Below are 22,764 nucleotides of genomic sequence, written 5' to 3' on the forward strand. Positions count from 1 at the left end.
GTATGTCACGGAGCTGCTGTCAGCGCTGTATGTCACGGAGCTGCTGTCAGTGCTGTATGTCACGGAGCTGCTGTCAGCGCTGTATGTCACGGAGCTGCTGTCAGCGCTGTATGTCACGGAGCTGCTGTCAGCGCTGTATGTCACGGTGCTGCTGTCAGCGCTGTATGTCACGGAGCTGCTGTCAGCGCTGTATGTCACGGAGCTGCTGTCAGCGCTGTATGTCACGGAGCTGCTGTCAGCGCTGTATGTCACGGAGCTGCTGTCAGCGCTGTATGTCACGGAGCTGCTGTCAGCGCTGTATGTCACGGTGCTGATGTCAGTGCTCTGTATTACGGTGCTGCTGTCAGTGCTCTGTATCTCCTGCACCCTCTTGTTTGCCTACCCTGGTCCCTGACCTTCCCTCTCCTCCATTGCCTTCATTAGCTCCATAGTCCTGAATTGTCAGAACAATTTCCCAAATAAAAAAAAAATGCTTGTAGTTATCGATCCCAAATTCACCTCATACATGTATTATGCTATTGTCCAGGTGGTGGGACTACGTGCTACCCCCTAATAATTACCCCGTGGCCGCAAATTCGACCTAAAGGTTTGCGAAATTCGCCTCCCATTGAAGTCAATGGAGCCCGCGGCGAACGGTCGTTTTCGCGAACGTTTGTGTCCGTTCGCGTTTCGCGTTCGCGAAACGTCCCGTCGGAAGTTCGTCCATCACTACTCCAGATGACTCACGTTTCCACTGCAATCTCTGCCACAATAAAGGTAATACAGGGGTCCCACGTAGTCTGGGGGTCCCGTGCAGCTCTGATGGTGGCCCCCTTACCCCCTGGACGTCCGCGCTCCCATGCTAATGGGGGGGGTGTGGTTGCGAGCGTGCACGGCGCTGTACTGCGCAGGCGCCAGGCGGCAATTTTAAAAAGCCCAGAGCGCCAAGGGGCTGTAAGTGGAGACACAGGAGCTGTGGGCAGTAAACATCCTAAGGGATTGGATCCAGGCAAACCTACAGCCACATCACCCTGAATGCGCCTGATCTCGTCTGATCTCAGATACTAAGCAGGGTCAGGTCTGGTTAGTACCTGGATGGGAGACCGCCTGGGAATACCAGATGCCGTAGGCATTACGCAAGAGTTACAAACCGAGAATTTGCTGAAAGGCAAAACCTTTCTTCCTCTTCCATGGAAGGTTATTACGACAGATGCCAGCCTGACAGGCTGGGGAGCAGTGTTGGAGGAGACGTGCTCGCAGGGGAATGGTCTGCGATCAAGAAGCTATTGCCCATAAATGTCTTGGAGATCCGGGCAGTTTATATGGCTCTCATAAAGTGGTCTTCCAGACTACGGGGTCTCCCTGTTCGGGTTCAGTCCGACAATACCACAGCAGTGGCTTATATCAATCACCAGGGTGGCATCAGGAGTCTGGTGGCCCAAAAAGAGGTGAATCGCATACTTGTCTGGGCAGAAAAGCATGTTCCGTGTCTTTCTGCAGTCTTCATTCCAGGAGTGGAAAATTGGCAGGTGGATTTTCTGAGCCGCCAGCAGTTGTGCCCAGGAAGATGGGCTCTGCACCCCGACGTGTTTCGGAACATATGTCACAGGTGGGGTACTCCGGACGTAGATCTGTTTGCATCCAGGTTCAACAGAAAACTGGACAAATTCCTGTCAAGAACAAGAGATGCACTTGCTCAGGGGTCAGATGCTCTGACAGTTCCCTGGGATCAGTACAATCTGATCTATGCCTTCCCCCCGAGCCCGCTTCTGTCGCGGTTCCTGGGAAGAGTCAAGAGGGAAACAAAATCGGTTCTTTTGGTAGCCCCGGCTTGGCTCAGGCAACCGTGGTACGCAGAGATCATGAAGTTGGCAGTAGGCAGGCCATGGACCCTCCCTCTCCGGCCAGATCTGCTCTCACAGGGTCCAATCTACCATCCTGCTTTACACAGTCTGAATTTGACGGTTTGGCTGCTGAGACCCACATTCTGAGAGACCGTGGCCTTTCGGGGCCAGTCCTTTCTACTCTGGTCAATGCCAGAAAGCCGGCCTCCAGGCTTATTTATTACAAAATCTGGAGGGCATATGTTTCCTGGTGTGAACTCAGGGGATGGCATCCTAGAAAGTATGTCATTAGCAGGATCTTGGCCTTCCTCCAGTCAGGCCTAGAAATGAATTTGGCCATAAGCACTATCAAGGTGCTGATTTCGGCCCTGTCAGTATTTTTTCAGAAGCCACTTGCATCGCATTCCTTTTATCCAGGGGGCCATGCGGATAAGACCGCCAGTCAAACCTCCGGTATGCCCATGGGATCTGAATTTGGTTCTCTCGGCTTTGCAGGGGCAACCATTTGAACCTTTGCATCTGGCTTTATTAGTTCTTTTGACTAAAAAATTGGTTTTCTTGGTAGCCATTTCCATGGCTAGAAGAGTGTCAGAGCTAGCAGCTCTCTCCAGCAAGGAGCCGTATCTAATTATTCATAAGGACCGGGTGGTCATGCGTCCCAACAGGTCCTTTCTACCTAAGGTGGTTTCGGGATTCCATTTGAACCAAGACGTAATCCTACCATACTTTTTTCCGGACCCACAGTCCGCAGAAGAAGAATCTTTGCACACTTTGGATGTGGTTAGGGCAATCAGTATATATCTTCAGGCAACTGCTCAGATAAGGAAAACTGATTGCTTATTTATTTTGCCGGAAGGCCCTAGGAAGGGCCAGGCGGTGTCAAAATCCACTCTCTCAAGGTGGATCAGACAAGTTATTTCTCAGGCCTATAGTGTAAAGGGGAAGATTCCTCCTTTTCCAGTGAAAGCGCACTCAACGAGGGCTGTAAGTGCTTCTTGGGCAGTGCATCACCAGGCCTCCCTGGCTCAGATCTGTAAGGCTGCAACTTGGTCATCAGTCCACACATTCACCAGATTCTATCAGGTAGATGTCAGAGGGCAGGAGGATATCGCCTTCGGGCGCAGTGTACTGCAGGCTGCAGTTTAGGTCCTCCGGTCCCTGGCGGTCTATAATTATGATCTGTGTCTCCCTCCCCTCAATCTGAGCATTGCTTTGGGACATCCCACTATGTAATGAGCTCCTGCGTCCCGTGATGTATGATCAAGAAAATAGGATTTTTTTATACAGCTTACCTGTAAAATCCTTTTCTTGAGAGTACATCACGGGACACAGGGCTCCCGCCCCTCTTGGGTTTTACATGGTTTCTTATTGCCTTGCTACAAAACTGAGGTGCCTCCCATATGGGAGGGGTTATATAGGGGAGGAATTCTCCTTAATTGAGGGTTAACTAGTGTCCAATCACCAGAGGTGCCTATATAACCCACTATGTAATGAAGCTCCTGTGTCCCGTGATGTACTCTCAAGAAAAGGATTTTACAGGTAAGCTGTATGTAAAAATCCTATTATCTAATTTGCTAAAAAAAAACTGAAAATTCTGTAAAAAAAAATAAAAGTCTTTGTTTCTGTTAAAATTTAGAAAATTTGCACTTTTTATTCATACATTTTGGCCAAAATTTATACTGCTACATATTTTTGGTAAAAAAATAACCCAAATCATGGATATTATTTGGTCTTCGTGAGTTAGAGAGTCCACAAGCTGTGGTGCCAATCACTGAAAATTACACTTGAAGTACGGACCGGCCTATCTCATTTATTGAGACCCTAACAAGCCAGAAAAGTACAAATACCCCCCACATGACCCCTTTTTGGAAAGTAGACATTCCAAGGTATTTGGAAAGAGGCACGGCACGGTGAGGTTTTTGAAGTTGTCCTTTTTTTTCCCACAATTCTTTGCAAAATCAAGTTATTTTCTTGTTTTTCTTTTTTTTTTCCACAAAATTGTCATATTATCAGGTTATTTCTCACACACAGCATATGCATACCACAAATTACACCCCAAAATACATTCTGCTACTCCTCCGGAGTATGGCGATACCACGTGTGAGACTTTTACACACTGTGGCCACACACAGAGGACCAACATACAGGGAGTGCCAGCAGGCATTCTAGAGGCATACATTTTATCTAATTACACTTTGAGGCACTGTAGTAGCATGGATGCAAAGTGATGTGGCATAGATGAGCCATGGATGTGGCTGGGTGGGTATGGCTGGGTATGGCTGAGTATGGATGGCAGAGTATGGCAGGGTATTGCAGGGTGTGGCTGGAATGGGCACTGAGCAGCACTGTGGGCACTATGCATCCAGCCCACAGTGCTGCTGCAAACGATCTCTCCCCCTCTCCCCTCACACTGTACAGATCGGTACAGAGAGGGGAGGGATGAACCGGACGTGACACCGGTCTGTTGCTGTGATCGTACCGTCGTTTGGCAGAGCAATCACGTGGTAAACAGCTGCCATCAGCGGCCATTTACCGTGATGTGCTGGGTCTTCCAGACCCGATGGTCATGGATGTTTCCAGGTGCGCACCCCAGGGGGTGCAGTGGAGCAAGATTCTGTGAGGACATCCATGGACGCCCTCTCAGAATAAGCCGCCCTCGCTGTAGTCGTCTTTTGGCTATGGCCCGGTCGGCATGTGGTTAATGGCCTCCCAGTCTTAGTCCGTAGGGTTCAATATTGGTTTTGCCCACCCGTTGCAGCTATCACAGCTTCAACTCTTCTGGGAAGGCCATCCACAAGGTTTAGGAGTGGGAATGGGAATCGGAATGTTTGACCGTTCTTCCAGAAGCGCATTTGTGAGGTCAGGCATTGACCTCACAACCTCTGGAAATGACGCTGAGCACGTGCGCTCAACTTCTTTGGTGGACCATGGCGAGGCCTGTTCTGAGGGGAACCTGTCCTGTTATACCGCTGTATGGTCTTGGCCACTGTGCTGCAGCTCAGTTTCGGGGTCTTGGCAATCTTCTTATAGCATAGACCATCTTTATGTAGAGCAACAATTCTTTATTTCAAATCCTCAGAGAGTTCTTTGCCATGTTCAACTTCCAGTGACCAGTATGAGAGAGTGAGAGCGATAACATCAAATTTAACACGCCTGCTCCCCAGTCACACCTGAGACCTTGTAACACTAATGAGTCATGAAGTAACTGATACATACAACCTATTATCATCAGTTATGTATTACTTTGTCTAGTCCCTATAGATTAGTTAGTCTATCTATACTCTGAGCGCATGCTATCGTTAATATCACAATACTATAACAATTAGCTATGAAACCAAATACACGGTCTAGGATCAATCAAATCTCATTTATTTCCCAAGGAAATAAGAAAGCTTGCATAAGGTATCAATAGAAGTTACAAGAATACATAGCATACAATCAGAATACAATATAAGCAGTATACTTATCAGACCCTCGTGACTGGACCTCCTGATGGAATGAGAGGCAGCTCCCATTGATGAACCCCTTTTTGATAAACACACCTCAGCCACACCACACCCCATTGCCCACCCTCCTTTGCCTGTGGACCAATCAGCGTCTCTGGGGCGTTTCCTCCCTCAGGCTAAATATCTCTGACAGTCCTGCCATAATTGGCCTCTGGGGGGCAGTGTTTGCCCATGAATTGTAACTGCTCCGACTGGGTTCACATCTTGTGATTCGATCGCGGACGCCCTTCCCGCTCATTAGTTATCTTTTTGTCCTTACAGACAGACCGGCACCGTCATTGTCCTAAATCTCTTTGAAGCTCCGTGCACACCAGGTGGGCTGAATAGAACTCATTCTGCTATGCAGATTCTGTTTGGTGTCACATTCCTCTATACCTTTAAACATGTGGGACTGCAAATATCAATATGGCTCAGTTCGGTTGTACAGACAGATGTGTACAACTTTATATGTATAACATTAATTCATGTTCGATTCCAACATACGCCGCTTTGCGCCTAAAAGGCGCATACCACCCTCCTTTAGACACGGCTCCTATTGAACAGTCCATAACTGTCTTAACGTGTGTGGTTCCCCAACATGTGCTTCCGAACCAGTACCTGTGGCACAGTCCTTAGCTTGTGTAACGTGTGGTTGCTTTCAACGAGCGCTCCAGAGACATCTCTCATGGAACAGTACACAATTGTCTTACTGCGCTGTGCTTTCAACATGTGCAGAAACAGGTCCTATGGAGCAGTCCATAATTGTTTTACCATGTGATGTTTCCCAACACGTGCCGCTTTGCCACTGAGTGACACATCTCCACCATTCTTCAGCGACAGCTTCCATGTCACCATTCTGTATCTTCGGTATCTTCAGGACGGCAGTACAGGCAAGGGGTGTCCATTCATTCACCATTCACCAGCATACGTTCAGAGCAATATTTCATCCAGCTCTCAACTACCGAGTTCCGATGAGGGCCTTTCTTGCCCATATTACTAGCCTACACTAAACATAGGTCACACTCTACCACAGAAATAAATCAACTTATTACCATAATATATACATACATATGTGTCCCCCTCCAATTATGCACCCCGCTCCCAACCTCCTATAATCTCTTACTGTAAATATGGGTCGAGATTCGGCACACTTGCTCATAGCGGGGTTGCAGGGCTCTGACTTGGCAGCAAAGTCTCTAACTTGTACACAGAGAGCCTACCGTCAAATCGTCCCTCAACTTGCATAGACAATGGGAGACCCTTCCAGATAAATATCGCTTAACTACACATATAAATTTACAACAATGAGCAAACCCACACAATTCCACCCCTGTGCCTGGATTTCAGAGATCATGCTCATGGTATACCATGCACCTCTACCTATGGTCAGGTTCAAGGAATCCTCTAGTTCCATGACTAACACTACATCGGTATTCTTTAGGACAAAGAAACAAACTCGCCTATGTCCTAAATAATACCTGGGTGCCTCCTTCTCAGCAATGATCTCTTCATCCAGAACACAGAGAGAAATAACTTCCCAACATTACTCGTTCATCCCCACGTATTGACCTGGCCCACAAAGGACATCATGGTCATGCTTCCGACAGAGGGAAATATCAACCTGCCTCCAGCTTCCATCATCTCTGATCACATGTGTGATGTAGCCTCAAATGCAACAAGATAGAATCCCCAGTCAGTAAGCCCATTGATGCCACCAAATATACAGACCGAGTCTGCACTTCTGTGTATGGGAACATACAGCATAACACCTTTCACAATCCAAATTAGTACAGCCCATACAGGCATTCGACCACTACTTTGGATTAGTGTAAGCAACGTGTTTTGGCAAAATCTTACTGAGCGGTGATGCTAACTCATCAGGCCACTGCCCCTCATACAGAGACGGTACAATCAGCTTGATGTTGGCTGATACTTCCACCTGCCACAGAGTGCGCGCCCGAGCCAATGACAGGTTTCTGTCCTCTCTACCAACCTCTCAACATGGTTGACAAAACCCGGAGCCACTCTAACCTGGGTGTTTCTGTGACTTCATTGAATGTTATCAAGGACGCCACCAATCTCTCTGGGTAACAAAGTCATGCTCCTTGTCTGAAGCTATGGCTGTGAGTTTGTTCCTCAGGAGGCCGATGTCCACTCCATTAACAACACCCATCCCAGCTATTGTTCCCCTCCAATATAGTGCTGAATACATCCCTCCTCTTTCGGGTTACTCCTCAGAAATAAGCATCCTGCATGGACTTCATCGCATCTCTGGGAGTAAGTCACTGGTACAATGACCGCACTTGATTCAGTGTATACTCAGCACATATAGGGTGATAGGTTTCTATCAACCACAGTGAGATGTTGCAGCGCCATGTGGTGAAGTCATACGGTACCCTGGTAGCCAGCGTTTGTTCCCTTTATTTTAACGGAGCATGCTCCTGTGTGTATTCACTGGCATTATCTGTGCAGGGTTCCAACCTCTCAGGTGAGACACCAACCAGGCGTATCTTCCCCATGTCTAGTTCTGGTGTCCCGCATGTCCAGTAACCGAAAGCTTCTCTCTAGGACCGCTAGGATTGAGACACCACCCCTATGAGGATGTTTTCACCCCATTGATGTGTCACCTGGCACCCTTTAGTCTGGCCAACAGCTACCTTATTATGCATAAGTGCCAGCCTGCATCCTGGGTACCTGCACCATATTAACTCCGTTACATCAATACATGTCATGTGTTAAAACCTTCCTTTTTTCAATTCCTCCTTCCAACAAAAAACACATATTTTACATTTTCATGTTCTGACGGATTGGATGTGTCATATTCCTTCCCCAACCTCCAACCCATTGCACATGTATTAATAACATGTTTGCATTCATCAGGAGAGACTTCAGCAAAATATTTCACAAGTTCTGTTGTTTCAGATACAACACTCGCACCACATTGTCCATAAGAAAAAACAAGCATTAATCTGAATCTTTCAGTTTTTTTTTTTTCCTCTCCTGATGTTTATCAGAACAAATTTGCGGTGTGGTGTGGCACAGACAAACTGCCAACCAGATGATCATCTGTCATCCATGTTCCAGAAGCCTCTCCAATTCTCGCTCCACCAGGATTCTGGAAGTGAATAACAAGAGCAGTATCAAATTCTTATCCACAATATCTGCTCGCTTACCATGTTTACTTATAGTTCCCTCCCTGGAACCCAGGACCTTGGCTTGGCTTCTGCAACTTTGACCAAACTATCCCAACAACCATGACCTCTTTAGGCTGAACCCACTGTAAAATGGATCCCCATGGTATGATCAAAAATGTTTAAAACTGAACGTCAATGTTGCTTCTCAAAAGCTTCAAATTTTACAAGCTACAAAGACAATGCATTTATCTGTATCTTTACGATGTATGCACTACCCCCTTTTCAGGTGACTGGTTCTAACTGAGGGCATTGTCAATTACTCCCCTTTCAGGTGGATTAAACCTACTACTTTTTCCACCTGAACAAAATAAAGATAAAATAGACGACTAAACCAATATCAAACAAAAAATTTTGAGAAAAAAAATAAATAAAAACAAAATTAAAAAATAAATTAAAAAAATCTGGCCATGATCACACAAATAACATGACAAGACAACCACCATACAACAATGACAAACACTCAATTTTTAGTTAACATCCATGGACTTTCCTCCTGAGAAGAGTGCTCATTCCAATTTGAAATACAATTAGTTAATGGGGAAAACAAAACAAAAACAAAACAAAGCATATGTATCTCATCACAACATTGCAGCTTCATTTGTAACTCTTTAGTACTATTTATTTTTCATTGTTTGCAAACAATTACTAACTAATGAGCTCATGGTACCATGTGATAATCGATTATGCCTTTACAATAACCTAACCCCCGTTCTGCTATATTTTTCCCACTGCTGTTCTCACTTTGACAGACCTGCAAACAAATGCAAATGTCAGTATCCAAACCAGTTTAACTTCTTCCCTGGTCTCTGGAAAAGGAACACACAGACAGTGATTACACACAATTCTTATGTTAATCAGCAGTATTGGATATTACTCAGGAAAAGTTTACAAAGACTGAAAATAAGAGAAGAGTAAAGAAACACAAAAAAACAATACTCATAACAGAAACATCTTTTAACCACACACAAAAAAAAAAAAAACACAATACCAATTCAGAGGTTTATCCCTGAAGATACAAAAAAAAAAATGTATATCTATATCAAGGTCCTCTATTATATTCTGAACCTGAAACTCATCAAACCTTTTTCATAGCCGGGAAACATTGACCAGAATATTCTTACCATGCCTGCAGCTCACTAAGTTCTGCTAACATTGTTCCCCCCAGTGCTATATTTGAATAACCATGCGTCTACCTCCATTTTGATTTTACGCAACTGTCCTACATATTGCTTTTCAGTTTGTAGAACCCCCATTTGGGTCTTACATGGGAAATGGGTTTGATTACTATGGGTTCCATGCTTTGGATGGCTACCCCACCTGGCTGAATAACACACATAATGCCTTGGGGTCGGGTATGATCTCCTTTTGATATCATTATTCGCCGCCCGACAATATTTTGTGATGTGACCCCCCCTTTTACACAAAAAACATTTTAGCTCTGGTTTCCCTGCATAGGCCCTTCTTTGAGCATATGGCGCTGGAAACCCACATTGCTGGATAATATTACTGCGATTGGAATGAACAGGCTTTACACTTTCATCGTCTGAGGAGTCATCAGAAGTTTCAACTCCTGAATCAATTTCAAGTGCAGTTATCCCACCTTTATTTGCCTCTTCCACATTGATTCCCATCACAGTAATATCATTTGCAGTGATAATAGCATACGGGTTTTCTTCATGTTTCACTTCTAGCTTTTCTGTACACTGAGCATGTGCGGAGGGCACCTCCACCATTGCACACTTGGAGGATAACTCCATTATGGCTGCTTGTGCCTTAAGCATTGTGATCACCTGCAAATTATCAGCCTCCCTTTGATTCAAAGAGGCAATGCAACTTTCTCTTAATTTGCACGTTTGTTCTAATTCATCTAATCTCTGTTGCAATACACATTTCTCAGTCACTAATTGTTCAATCCGATTGCGGGCATCTGCATCAGCCTTTCCAATCCCCATCAATATATCTCTTACCTGTTCCATCACTTTTTCTCTTTCAGCAAACCATTTTAATTCTTTTTGTTCCGCAATTTCTTTCATTCTCATTAACAATGCATAAGGCATTGGCCATTCTCTGTTTCCTGCCTTTTTTTGACTTATTACTTATGAGATTGTTATGTGTATTACATTGTCTCAAAAGTTCCCCAAATTGGTGTGTTAAATGACTCTCTTGAGTAAGTTGAAATCTAATATCACCATGCTTGCTAATGAAACCTTCAATGGCTTCCATTGATATGCTAATTAGCCTACCCACACTAAAGTTGCTCAACCAGTTGCTTAGACAATAGACACAGACGAACAAATAGACAACCCCCACAAAGACACAGATACAGCTGTTTAAAAGCTAGCTTTCACCTATAGTCCAAAACTAAAAAAAATAAATAAAAAAAAAACAGATACGAACCATTTAAATCTACAGTGACTTGTGGTTCTACAGCTTACAAGACACAAGGCACACTCTTAATCAATGCCTTGGTCTTCTATTGGACCAGAGCTATTTCACTCTCACGTGGGTAGAAATAAAAACCTATATTTGCCCCACTTTTTTTCTTTTTCCTCAAAGATGTATGGTAATTCCTGTCAATCTCTAACCAACACTTTGCATTAGCAATATACTAAACAAACAGATACCAAGCACACACAAAGACACAGATAAAACCAAACATAAAAAAAAAAAAAAACGCAAAAGGAAAAAAAAAACCCCAAAAAAAACAAAAAAACAAATACAAATCCGTTTAACCACGAATTTCTTCAGGAGAACACACTCTTAATCAATGCTCTCCTCTCCAATTGCGGGCCATAGGGAATTTCTATTGGGACAGAGAGCTTTTTCACACTTTTCCACTTTTCCCTCAAAATTGTATGGTTTATCCTGTCAATCTGCGGTTATATCACATAACCAGGGATGATCAGTCCCTATCTCGCCAGTGTGCCAATTTGCCCTCTGGTTACAGATCTGCAGCAAACACAACAATAACGTACATATATATATATATATATATATATATATATATCAGTCACAGTTCTCACCAGGTGTTACGCGTCCGTTTCTACCGGTGAAATATCTCACAGAATTTTTCCTGCTCATCCAAGCGTGGTTTCAGAATTCGCGAGCCAGCGCCAATCTTGTCCACACTAGAGATGATTTTCAGTTCTGGGTGTCTGAGGATCTGTGCTTACAGGGACTCAGAAACAAAAATACATTAGATTTTTGTGGATTCTGTGTAAAAATACGTTTTACACGCCTTTCTGGGGTGCCAAATGAAGTAACTGATACATACAACCTATTATCATCGGTTATGTATTACTTTGTCTAGTCCCTATAGATTAGTTAGTCTATCTATACTCTGAGCGCATGCTATCGTTAATATCACAATACTATAACAATTAGCTATGAAACCAAATACACGGTCTAGGATCAATCAAATCTCATTTATTTCCCAAGGAAATAAGAACGCTTGCATAAGGTATCAATAGAAGTTACAAGAATACATAGCATACAATCAGAATACAATATAAGCAGTATACTTATCAGACCCTCGTGACTGGACCTCCTGATGGAATGAGAGGCAGCTCCCATTGATGAACCCCTTTTTGATAAACACACCTCAGCTACACCACACCCCATTGCCCACCCGCCTTTGCCTGTGGACCAATCAGCGTCTCTGGGGCGTCTCCTCCCTCAGGCTAAATATCTCTGACAGTCCTGCCATAATTGGCCTCTGGGGGGCAGTGTTTGCCCATGAATTGTAACTGCTCCAACTGGGTTCACATCTTGTGATTCGATCTCGGACGCCCTTCCCGCTCATTAGTTATCTTTTTGTCCTTACAGACAGACCGGCGCCGTCATTGTCCTAAATCTGTTTGAAGCTCCGTGCACACCAGGTGGGCTGAATAGAACTCATTCTGCTATGCAGATTCTGTTTGGTGCCACATTCCTCTATATCTTTAAACATGTGGGACTGAAAATATCAATATGGCTGAGTTTGGTTGTACAGACAGATGTGTAGAACTTTATATGCATAACATTAATTCATGTTCGATTCCAACAAGTCACATGACACAGGGGAGGGAAAATGGCTAATTAGGCCCAATTTAGACATTTTCACTTAGGGGTGTACTGACTTTTGTTGCCAGCGGTTTAGACATTAATGGCTGTGTGTTGAGTTATTTTGAGGGGACAGGAAATTTACACTGTTATACAAGCTGTACACTCACTACTTTACATTGTAGACAAGTGTCATTTCTTCAGTGTTGTCACATGACAAGAGAGAAGAAAAGATTTACATTTAAATGGGACTGAGGGGTGTACTTACTTTTGTGAGATACTGTATATCTGACAATTGATCACACCTAGTGTATTGATGTCCAATCTCATTTCTTAGGACCCTAAAATGGCAGGACAGTACAAGTACCCCCCCCCCCCCCTCCAAATGACCCCTTTTAGTAAAATTGACTATTCAAGGTATTTAGTAAGAGGCATGGTGAACTTTTTGCAGTTGTTTTTTTTTCCCCATAGTTCTTTGGAAAATGAAGGAATTAAATAAAATGTGTATTTCTTTTTTTACAAACTTGTCATTTTAACGTTATTTAAAGTTATTTCTTACACACGACACACGTACAATTACACCCTCAAACACATCTTCTACCCCTCCCGAATAAGGGGACCCCAAATGTGTGAGGCATTTTGACAGCCTAGATGCATAGAGGGGTCCACAATCCCAGGAGTACCTTTAGGCTTTCAATGAGCATAAATTACGCATCTAATTTCCTGAATACCTGTCATGTTTTTTGGAGGCCCTGGAACACCGGGACGGTAAAAACGCACCCACAAAATGACTCCATTTTGGAAACAAACACGCCATGGTTTTTTTCTTTGAGGCATAATGAGTCTTTTGAACATGTTATTTTTTTGCCACAGGTTTTTGAAAACTGTGGGAAGAAAATGAAAACCTAATTTCTTACACGTAATTTACACAAAGTCGTGACTTTATAAGATATTTCTAACATACAGCATGTGCATTCCAAGAATTACACCTCAAAATACATTCTGCTACTCCTCCTGAGTATAGTACATGTGTGAGATTTTTTTCACAGCCTCGCCACATACAGAGGACCAAAATGCATGAGCACCTTAGGGCATAAATGACACTTCTTGATCATACATCACAGGACACAGGAGCTTCATTACATAGTGGGTTATATAGGCACCTCTGGTGATTGGACACTGGTTAACCCTAATTAAGGAGAATTCCTCCCCTATATAACCCCTCCCATATGGGAGGCACCTCAGTTTTTTCGCCAGTGTCTATGGTGGTTGGTCACGTAAATCATGTGTTATGAAGAAAGCTCTGTGCAGGTCCCTGCGGGGGCCTAAGGGCTACAAGAAACCAGATCCATATCTCGGGCCGATATTTTGACTCCCAAGATGGTATGGTACCCGGGCCTCGTCATCCGAAGAAATGAGGTTTTGCCTGTAAGTCCTCTCCTATTGGAAGACTGGGCTCTGGGAAAACCAGACTTGGTGTACTATTTACATAGTGGCACGAAAGTTTCTGGCAGAGTCTTTTACAAGGCGCAGGAAGGAGGTTCTTCTGAGAAGGAACCCCAAAAAATCCTGAAGGTTAGCACAACTCTGCCCGCCGTCATGGGTGAATCCTGGAATCTGTCTGTTTTCAGCAATTCCTGCGGCGAGGACAGGTAAGGGAAGTTAATCCTATATAAATGTATATTATGGATTTCTTCATTGAGTAGTTGTATGTCTTACCTGGTTTCCACCACTAGAGGGAGTAAGAGCAGCCTGATGCATACTTACATGCCTTTCCGATACACACGCTCAGTGAAGCCTGGTTCCTCCAGATGACTCACGTCTCCACTGCAATCTCTGCCACAATAAAGGTAATACAGGGGTCCCACGTAGTATGGGGGTCCCGCGCAGCTCCGATGGTGGTTCCCTTACCCCCTGGACGTCCGGTGGTCCTCGTGCACATGCGCTAAGCGCGCTCCCGTGCTAATGGAGGGGGGGCGGGAGTGTGGTTGCGAACGTGCACGACGCTGTACTGCGCAGGCGCCAGGCGGCAATTTTAAAAAGCCCAGAGCGCCAGGGGGCTGTAAGTGGAGACACAGGAGCTGTGGGCAGTAAGCATCCTAAGGGATTGGATCCAGGCAAACCTACGGCCACATCACCCTGAATGCGCCTGATCTCGTCTGATCTCAGATGCTAAGCAGGGTCAGGTCTGGTTAGTACCTGGATGGGAGACCGCCTAGGAATACCTGATGCCGTAGGCATTACGCAAGAGTCTCGTCTGGTGGTTACAAAACGAGAATTTGCTGAAAGGCAAAACCTTTCTTCCTCTTCCATGGAAGATTATTACGACAGATGCCAGCCTGACAGGCTGGGGAGCAGTGTTGGAGGAGGGGAAATGGTCTGCGATCGAGTGGCTATTGCCCATAAATGTCTTGGAGATCCGGGCAGTTAATAGGGCTCTCATAAAGTGGTCTTACAGACTACGGGGTCTCCCTGTTCGGGTTCAGTCCGACAATACCACAGCAGTGGCTTATATCAATCACCAGGGCGGTACCAGGAGGCTGGTTGCACAAAAAGAGGTGAATCGCATACTTGCCTGGGCAGAAAAGCATGTTCCGTGTCTTTCTGCAGTCTTCATTCCAGGAGTGGAAAATTGGCAGGCGGATTTTCTGCCCAGGAGAATGAGCTCTGCACCCCGACGTGTTTCGGAACATATGTCGCAGGTGGGGCACTCCAGACGTGGATCTGTTTGCGTCCAGTTTCAACAGAAAACTGGACAAATTTGTGTCAAGAACAAGAGATGCACTTGCTCAGGGGTCAGATGCTCTGACAGTTCCCTGGTATCAGTACAATCTGATTTATGTCCCCCCCCCGTGCCCGCTTCTGTCGCCGTTCCTGGGAAGAATCAAGAGGGAAACAAAGTCGGTTCTTTTGGTGGCCCCGGCTTGGCCCAGGCGACCGTGGTACGCAGAGATCATGAAGCTGGCAGTAGGCAGGCCGTGGATCCTCCCTCTTCGGCCAGATCTGCTCTCACAGGGTCCAATTTACCATCCTGCTTTACACAGTCTGAATTTGACGGTTTGGCTGCTGAGACCCACATTCTGAGAGACCGTGGCCTTTCGGGGCCAGTCCTTTCTACTCCGGTCAATGCCAGAAAGCCGGCCTCCAGGCTTATTTATTACAAAATCTGGAGGGCATATGTTTCCTGGTGTGAACTCAGGAAATGGCATCCTAGAAAGTATGTCATTAGCAGGATCTTGGCCTTTCTCCAGTCAGGCCTAGAAATGAATTTGGCCATAAGCACTATCAAGGTGCAGATTTCGGCCCTGTCAGTGTTTTTCCAGAAGCCGCTTGCATCGCATTCCCTGGTGCGGGCTTTTATCCAGGGGGCCATGCGGATAAGACTGCCAGTCAAACCTCCGGTATGCCCATGGGTTCTGAATTTGGTTCTCTCGGCTTTGCAGGGGCAACCATTTGAACCTTTGCATCTGGCTTCATTAGTTCTTTTGACTAAAAAATAGTTTTTCTTGGTAGCCATTTCCACGGCTAGAAGAGTATCAGAGCTAGCAGCTCTCTCCAGCAAAGAGCCGTATCTACCGTATTTATCGGCGTATAACACGCACCCCAAGTTTAGGAGGGAAGTTTAAGGAAAAAAACTTTTAGGAGGTAAGATTAAGGAAAAAACCTTACAATTTAAATGCCCATCAATGTAGCCTTCCACTGTCCCCCTGCAGCCCTACACTGTCCCCCTGCAGCCCCACACTGTCCCCCTGCAGCCCCACACTGTCCCCCTGCAGCCCCACACTGTCCCCCTGCAGCCCCACACTGTCCCCCTGCAGCCCTACACTGTCCCCCTGCAGCCCCACACTGTCCCCCTGCAGCCCCACACTGTCCCCCTGCAGCCCCACACTGTCCCCCTGCAGCCCCACACTGTCCCCTGCAGCCCCACACTGTCCCCCTGCAGCCCCACACTGTCCCCCTGCAGCCCTACACTGTCCCCCTGCAGCCCCACACTGTCCCCCTGCAGCCCCACACTGTCCCCCTGCAGCCCTACACTGTCCCCCTGCAGCCCCACACTGTCCCCCTGCAGCCCCACACTGTCCCCCTGCAGCCCTACACTGTCCCCCTGCAGCCCCACACTGTCCCCCTGCAGCCCCACACTGTCCCCCTGCAGCCCCACACTGTCCCCCTGCAGCCCCACACTGTCCCCCTGCAGCCCTACACTGTCCCCCTGCAGCCCCACACTGTCCCCCTGCAGCCCCACACTGTCCCCCTGCAGCCCCACACTGTCCCCTGCAGCCCCACACTGTCCCCCTGCAGCCCCACACTGTCCCCCTGCAGCCCTACACTGTCCCCCTGCAGCCCCACACTGTCCCCCTGCAGCCCCACACTGTCCCCCTGCAGCCCTACACTGTCCCCCTGCAGCCCCACACTGTCCCCCTGCAGCCCCACACTGTCCCCCTGCAGCCCCACACTGTCCCCCTGCAGCCCTACACTGTCCCCCTGCAGCCCCACACTGTCCCCCTGCAGCCCCACACTGTCCCCCTGCAACCCTACACTGTCCCCCTGCAGCCCTACACTGTCCCCCTGCAGCCCTACACTGTCCCCCTGCAGCCCTACACTGTTCCCCTGCAGCCCCACACTGTCCCCCTGCAGCCCCACACTGTCCCCCTGCAGCCCCCACACTGTCCCCCTGCAGCCCCACACTGTCCCCCTGCAGCCCTACACTGTTCTCCTGCAGCCCCACACTGTCCCCCTGCAGCCCCACACTGTCCCCCTGCAGCCCCACACTGTCCCCCTGCAGCCCTACACTGTTTTCCTGCAGCCTTTCCCAAAATTGCAGCATGGTTAGTTTTAAATTTACCGCCGCCGCCGAGATCTTCAGCTCCTTCCGCCGCCGCCGAGAGCTTCGGCTCCTCCCGCCGCTGCCGTCGAGATCTTCGGCTCCTCCCGCCGCCGACATAGACCGAGCCGAGGGTACTCGGCTACTCGGCTCTGCTTGCAGTAACGCCCCCGTCCCGCCCCCTTGTCCTGGCTCCTGTGATGGACACAACACCGGGCCAATGGCGGGACGTAAAGGCTAGGAGGCGGGACTGGGCGTGACTGAGAGCGGAGCCGAGTACACAGTACACTCGGCTCCGCTCTGTAAATGTCGGCGGCGCTCCACAGACAGCGCAGATCGGCAGATCGGCGGGGGGATCGGCGTATAACTCGCCGATAAATACGGTAATTATTCATAAGGACCGGGTGGTCATGCGTCCCAACAGGTCCTTTCCACCTAAGGTGGTTTCGGGATTCCATTTGAATCAGGATGTAATCCTACCATCCTTTTTTCCGGACCCTCAGTCCATAGAGGAAGAATCTTTGCACACTTTGGATGTGGTTAGAGCAATCAGTATTTATCTTCAAGCAACTACTCAGATAAGAAAAACTGACTGTTTATTTATTCTGCCGGAAGGCCCTAGAAGGGGTCAGGCAGCGTCAAAGTCCACTCTCTCAAGGTGGATCAGACAGGTTATTCTCAGGCCTATAGCTTAAAGGGGAAGAGTCCTCCTTTTCAGGTGAAAGCGCACTCTACTAGGGCTGTCAGTGCTTCTTGGGCAGTGCATCACCAGGCCTCCCTGGCTCAGATCTGTAAGGCTGCGACTTGGTCATCAGTCCATACATTCACCAGATTCTATCAGGTGGATGTCAGAGGGCAAGAGGATATCGCCTTCGGGCGCAGTGTACTGCAGGCTGCAGTTTAGGTCCTCCGGTCCCTGGCGGTCCATGTTTATGATCTGTGTCTCCCTCCCCTCAATCTGAGCATTGCTATGGGACATCCCACTATGTAATGAAGCTCCTGTGTCCCGTGATGTATGATCAAGAAAATTGGATTTTTATATACAGCTTACCTGTAAAATCCTTTTCTTGAGAGTACATCACGGGACACAGGGCTCTCGCCCCTCTTGGGTTTTACGTGGTTTCTTATTGCTTTGCTACAAAACTGAGGTGCCTCCCATATGGGAGGGGTTATATAGGGGAGGAATTCTCCTTAATTGGGGTTAACCAGTGTCCAATCACCAGAGGTGCCTATATAACCCACTATGTAATGAGCTCCTGTGTCCCGTGATGCACTCTCAAGAAAAGGATTTTACAGGTAAGCTGTATATAAAAATCCAATTATCTAATTTGCTGACTGCCTAACGCATTTTTGGAGGCCCCAGAGCACCATAACAGTGGAAGCACCCAAAATAATGACCACATTTCGGACAGTAAACCCCCCCAGAATATTTTCTATGAGGCATAAGGAGTCCTTTGAACATGTAATGTATTTGCCACATGTTTTTTGAAAAAATGTGGAAAGAAAATTAAAACCAATTTTTTTTTTTACACAAGTTTGGCAATTTTTTTAAAGAGCATAGAAAGATTGACACCCCAAAATATATTTTGCCATTCCTCGTGACTGAGTATGGCAATCCACGGGTTTGAACTCTGAATCCGAAACACAGTGAGAGCTCCCTGCTACTCTCCTCTGTCATGCTGAAGATTCACTTGTGTAAAAAAAAAAAAAAATTGGACATGCCTGGCTCTGGTGACACCATACTACTGTGATGGTGACACTGGGGCAGAGGTGGCTGGTTAAGACATTGAGGAGGCTGCACTGGTGTGGTAGATTAGGACACTGAGGAGGCTGCACTGGAGTGGTAGATTAGGGCACTGAGGAGGCTGCACTGGAGTGGTAGATTAGGGCACTAAGGAGGCTGCACTGGCGTTACTGATTAGGGCACTGAAGAGGCTGCACTGGAGTGGTAGATTAGGGCACTGAAGAGGCTGCACTGGAGTGGTAGATTAGGGCACTGAGGAGGCTGCACTGGAGTGGTAGATTAGGGCACTAAGGAGGCTGCACTGGCGTGGCTGATTAGGGCACTGAGGAGGCTGCACTGGCGTGGTAGATTAGGGCACTGAGAAGGCTGCACTGGAGGGGTTGATTAGGACACTGAGGAGGCTGCACTGGCGTGACTGATTAGGACACTGAGGAGGCTGCACTAGCGTGACTGATTAGGACACTGAGGAGGCTGCACTGGCATGACTGATTAGGACACTGAGGAGGCTGCACTGGCGTGGCTGATTGGGACACTGAGGAGACTGCACTGGCGTGGCTGATTAGGACACTGAGGAGGCTGCACTGGAGTGGTAGATTAGGGCACTGAGGAGGCGGAACTGGCGTGGCTGATTAGGACACTGAGGAGGCTGCACTGGAGTGGTTGATTAGGACACTGAGGAGGCTGCACTGGTGTGGCTGATAAGGGCACTGAGGTGGCCGCACTGGAGTGGTAGATTAGGACACTGAGGAGGCTGTACTGGAGTGGTAGATTAGGACACTGAGGAGGCTGCACTGGAGTGGTTGATTAGGACACTGAGGAGGCTGCACTGGAGTGGTAGATTAGGGCACTGAGGAGGCTGCACTGGTGTGGCTGATTAGGGCACTGAGGAGGCTGCACTGGAGTGGATAATTAGGGCACTGAGAAGGCTGCACTGGCATGGCTGATTGGGACACTGAGGAGGCTGCACTGGCGTGGCTGATTAGGGCACTGAGGAGGCTGCACTGGAGTGGCTGATTAGGGCACTGAGGAGGCTGCACTGGAGTGGCTGATTAGGACACTGAGGAGGCTGCACTGGCGTGGCTGATTAGGACACTGAGGAGGCTGCACTGGCGTGACTGATTAGGGCACTGAGGAGGCTGCACTGGAGTGGTAGATTAGGGCACTGAGGAGGCTGCACTGGCATGATTGACACACTCAAGGGAACATGAATGATGATCAAAGTATCAATGAAGTTTGTGACTTCCGTCCAAAAGGCCTGGATCCTGGGACAGGACCAGAACATATGGTTGAAGTCGGCATCCTCTCTACCAAACTTCCAGCAGTTGGAGGAGGAGTTTGGGTAAATCTCGGATAGTCTTTGGGGTGATAAATAATCCCCGTGAATCAATTTAAATTGTATCAATTGATCTCTGATGGAGATAGATTGTAGAAAAGGGAACTCCCAGGCCTCTTCTGACTCCAGATCGGGGATCTCGCTCTTCCACTTGGAGAACAAATCCTCCAGACCAAAGTGGACTGAGGGTATTAAAGCTTTGTAAACGGTAGAGGTGGGTTCAGTGCCGGGACAAGGTCATCCAGCGCCCAGGGCAAAGATGCCAAACTGTGCCCCCCTTTCCCTTAGGGTTAGGGTCAGGGTGCCCCCTACCCCTGCAATAAACCATTGCGCCAGGGGCAGCCGCCCCCTCCTTCCCGCCCCTTGTGCTCCCGGCCCTGGGTGGGTTTGACCAGAGGGATACCCCATTGTGCGGATTCTAGGTTGGGCAGAAGGAGAAACGCTGGCATAGATTCAAACTGGGCAACAAAGGTGTGGCGAATTTGGAGATATCTAAAGAACTGGCGATGAGTAACCCCAAATTTCTTCTTAAAGGAATCAACGGGAAGAAGGGAACCACCAGCACTGATATGTTGAAGATGAAGACATTGTGAAAGTGGAATAGGGAAGGATGTTGCCTCATCTGTAGGTTTGGATCCTGCAGCCGGCCAGTCCCAATAAGGAAGGAAGGGGGAGGGGGAAGGTGGTATATAAGAAGTGCTCTCAGCACTGAGAGGTATACGGAGGGTGGGGGTCACACATCGGACGTCTTTCTGTCTTGTTGCTGTAGTGAGGATCGGGGTGCGGTGCAGTGATGAGGACTCTGCTGATCTTGGGGGGTCTCGTGGTCTGCGTTCTGCTGGTGGACGGAGGAGGAGAGGTGAGTTCCCGAGGGGTGGGGGTGGGTGGGGGTGTACGGTGTGAGGGCTCCACACATCCAGGAACATTCCATCCACATCATAAGACTTTCTATAGACACAGCTGTACTACCAGATATGTCCATATATATCAATTCATAGTTATTAGAGAGTAACAATGTTCTGCAGATCTATAGTGAGGACAATGTATCTATATGTATCTGTCATGTTTATATGATAACAGTTACAATGTGATTGCCCCAAGCATTCTCACTGCCGTCGCTAACAATTGCTGTAATCTGTGTAATGTGTGTATTTCTTATGATCATCAGCTGAGGCATTTCAGGAAAATACTGCATTGTGGCCACTAGAGGGAGCTGATTTATGATGTTGTTTTCCAGCAGATCTTCCAGTGTGTGGTCATTGACTGACTCTTGTGGGTGTAAGCCGTCTTCTCCAGGAGTTTAAAGCTGATTCTTTTACCTGTCCACTGTTAAATTACAACCACACTAATGTAATAGACTGAGGTGTTATGTACACCCCCCTCCCCCCCCCCCTCCAGTACGGTGCAGTCAGTTCTAAACATCTGGTGAAAGAACTCAGACCGCAGCGGGTCACTCGCTCTCCATCTCCTCCATTCAGTAAACATCTTAATTTAATTGAAGGCAAAGCGTTCTGTGATTGGAGGAGGGGAGATCGTAATGTTCTTCCACCCCCTCCTCCAACCACAGAGCGCATTGCATTCACTAAAAATAATGCAAGATGCTTACTGAATGGAGGAGTTGGAGTGCGAGTGACCCGCCGCTGTGATCTGAGTATTCTCCCCAACCCTCGGCACCAGACTGGATGACCAGACGGATCCAGAACCTTTAGGTACTCGGTACCCCGGGGGGAATATTAACATGAAGTTGGGGGTAAGTTGTGATTGCCTTACAAATTGATTGTAAGGTTTCTTCCTCTGGCGGTATTTGATGAATGGAAGGTGGAAGGAAAACGATACAAATAAATATGTGAAAAGTGTGGGGGGAGGGGCATTTGTATAGCGCCCCCCGGAGTCAATACTTTGTAGAACCCCCTTTCTCTACAAGTCTTTTTGGGGGTGTCTCTACCAGCTTTGCACATCTAGAGAGGACATTTCTGCCCATTCTTCTTCTTTGTAAAATATCTCAAGCTCTGTCAGATTGGATGGAGAGCGTCTGTGATCAGCAATTTTCAAGTCTTGCCACAGATTCTCAATGGGATTTAGGTCTGGACTGTGACTGGGCCATTCTAACACATGAATATGCTTTGATGTAAACCATTCCATTGTAGCTCTGGCTGGAGGTTTCGGGTCGTTGTCCTGCTGGAAGGAGAAATAAAATCCCAATAAAATACATTTATGTTTTTGGTTCTAACCTGACAAAATGTGGGGAATTTCAAGGGGGTATGAATACTTTTTCAAGGCACTGTATGTGATTGCAGCAATTGTTACAGTTTTATTGTAGTA

The 22,764-nt window shown here is 47.3% G+C and overlaps 1 protein-coding gene and 2 pseudogenes across 1 annotated transcript in view; all 3 read left to right on the plus strand.

The window, feature by feature from the left end:
• The first annotated feature begins 992 nt into the window (after window positions 1-992).
• LOC143999898 (5S ribosomal RNA) lies at window positions 993-1,111 on the plus strand (annotated as a pseudogene).
• A 13,553-nt stretch (window positions 1,112-14,664) lies between these two features.
• LOC143999671 (5S ribosomal RNA) lies at window positions 14,665-14,783 on the plus strand (annotated as a pseudogene).
• A 6,352-nt stretch (window positions 14,784-21,135) lies between these two features.
• LOC143997807 (uncharacterized) overlaps window positions 21,136-22,764 on the plus strand; it is a 39,337-nt gene continuing 37,708 nt past the window's right edge. Inside the window, exon 1 of the mRNA XM_077493620.1 lies at window positions 21,136-21,301. Coding sequence (XP_077349746.1) covers window positions 21,236-21,301 — 66 coding nt within the window. The 5' untranslated portion in view covers window positions 21,136-21,235. The remainder of the gene's footprint in view (window positions 21,302-22,764) is intronic.

This window comes from Lithobates pipiens, unplaced genomic scaffold (genome assembly GCF_037356315.1).
Source record: "Lithobates pipiens isolate NorthernLeopardFrog02 unplaced genomic scaffold, aLitPip1_a1.2 Scaffold_19, whole genome shotgun sequence".
In the NCBI taxonomy this organism is placed as follows: Eukaryota; Metazoa; Chordata; class Amphibia; order Anura; family Ranidae; genus Lithobates; species Lithobates pipiens.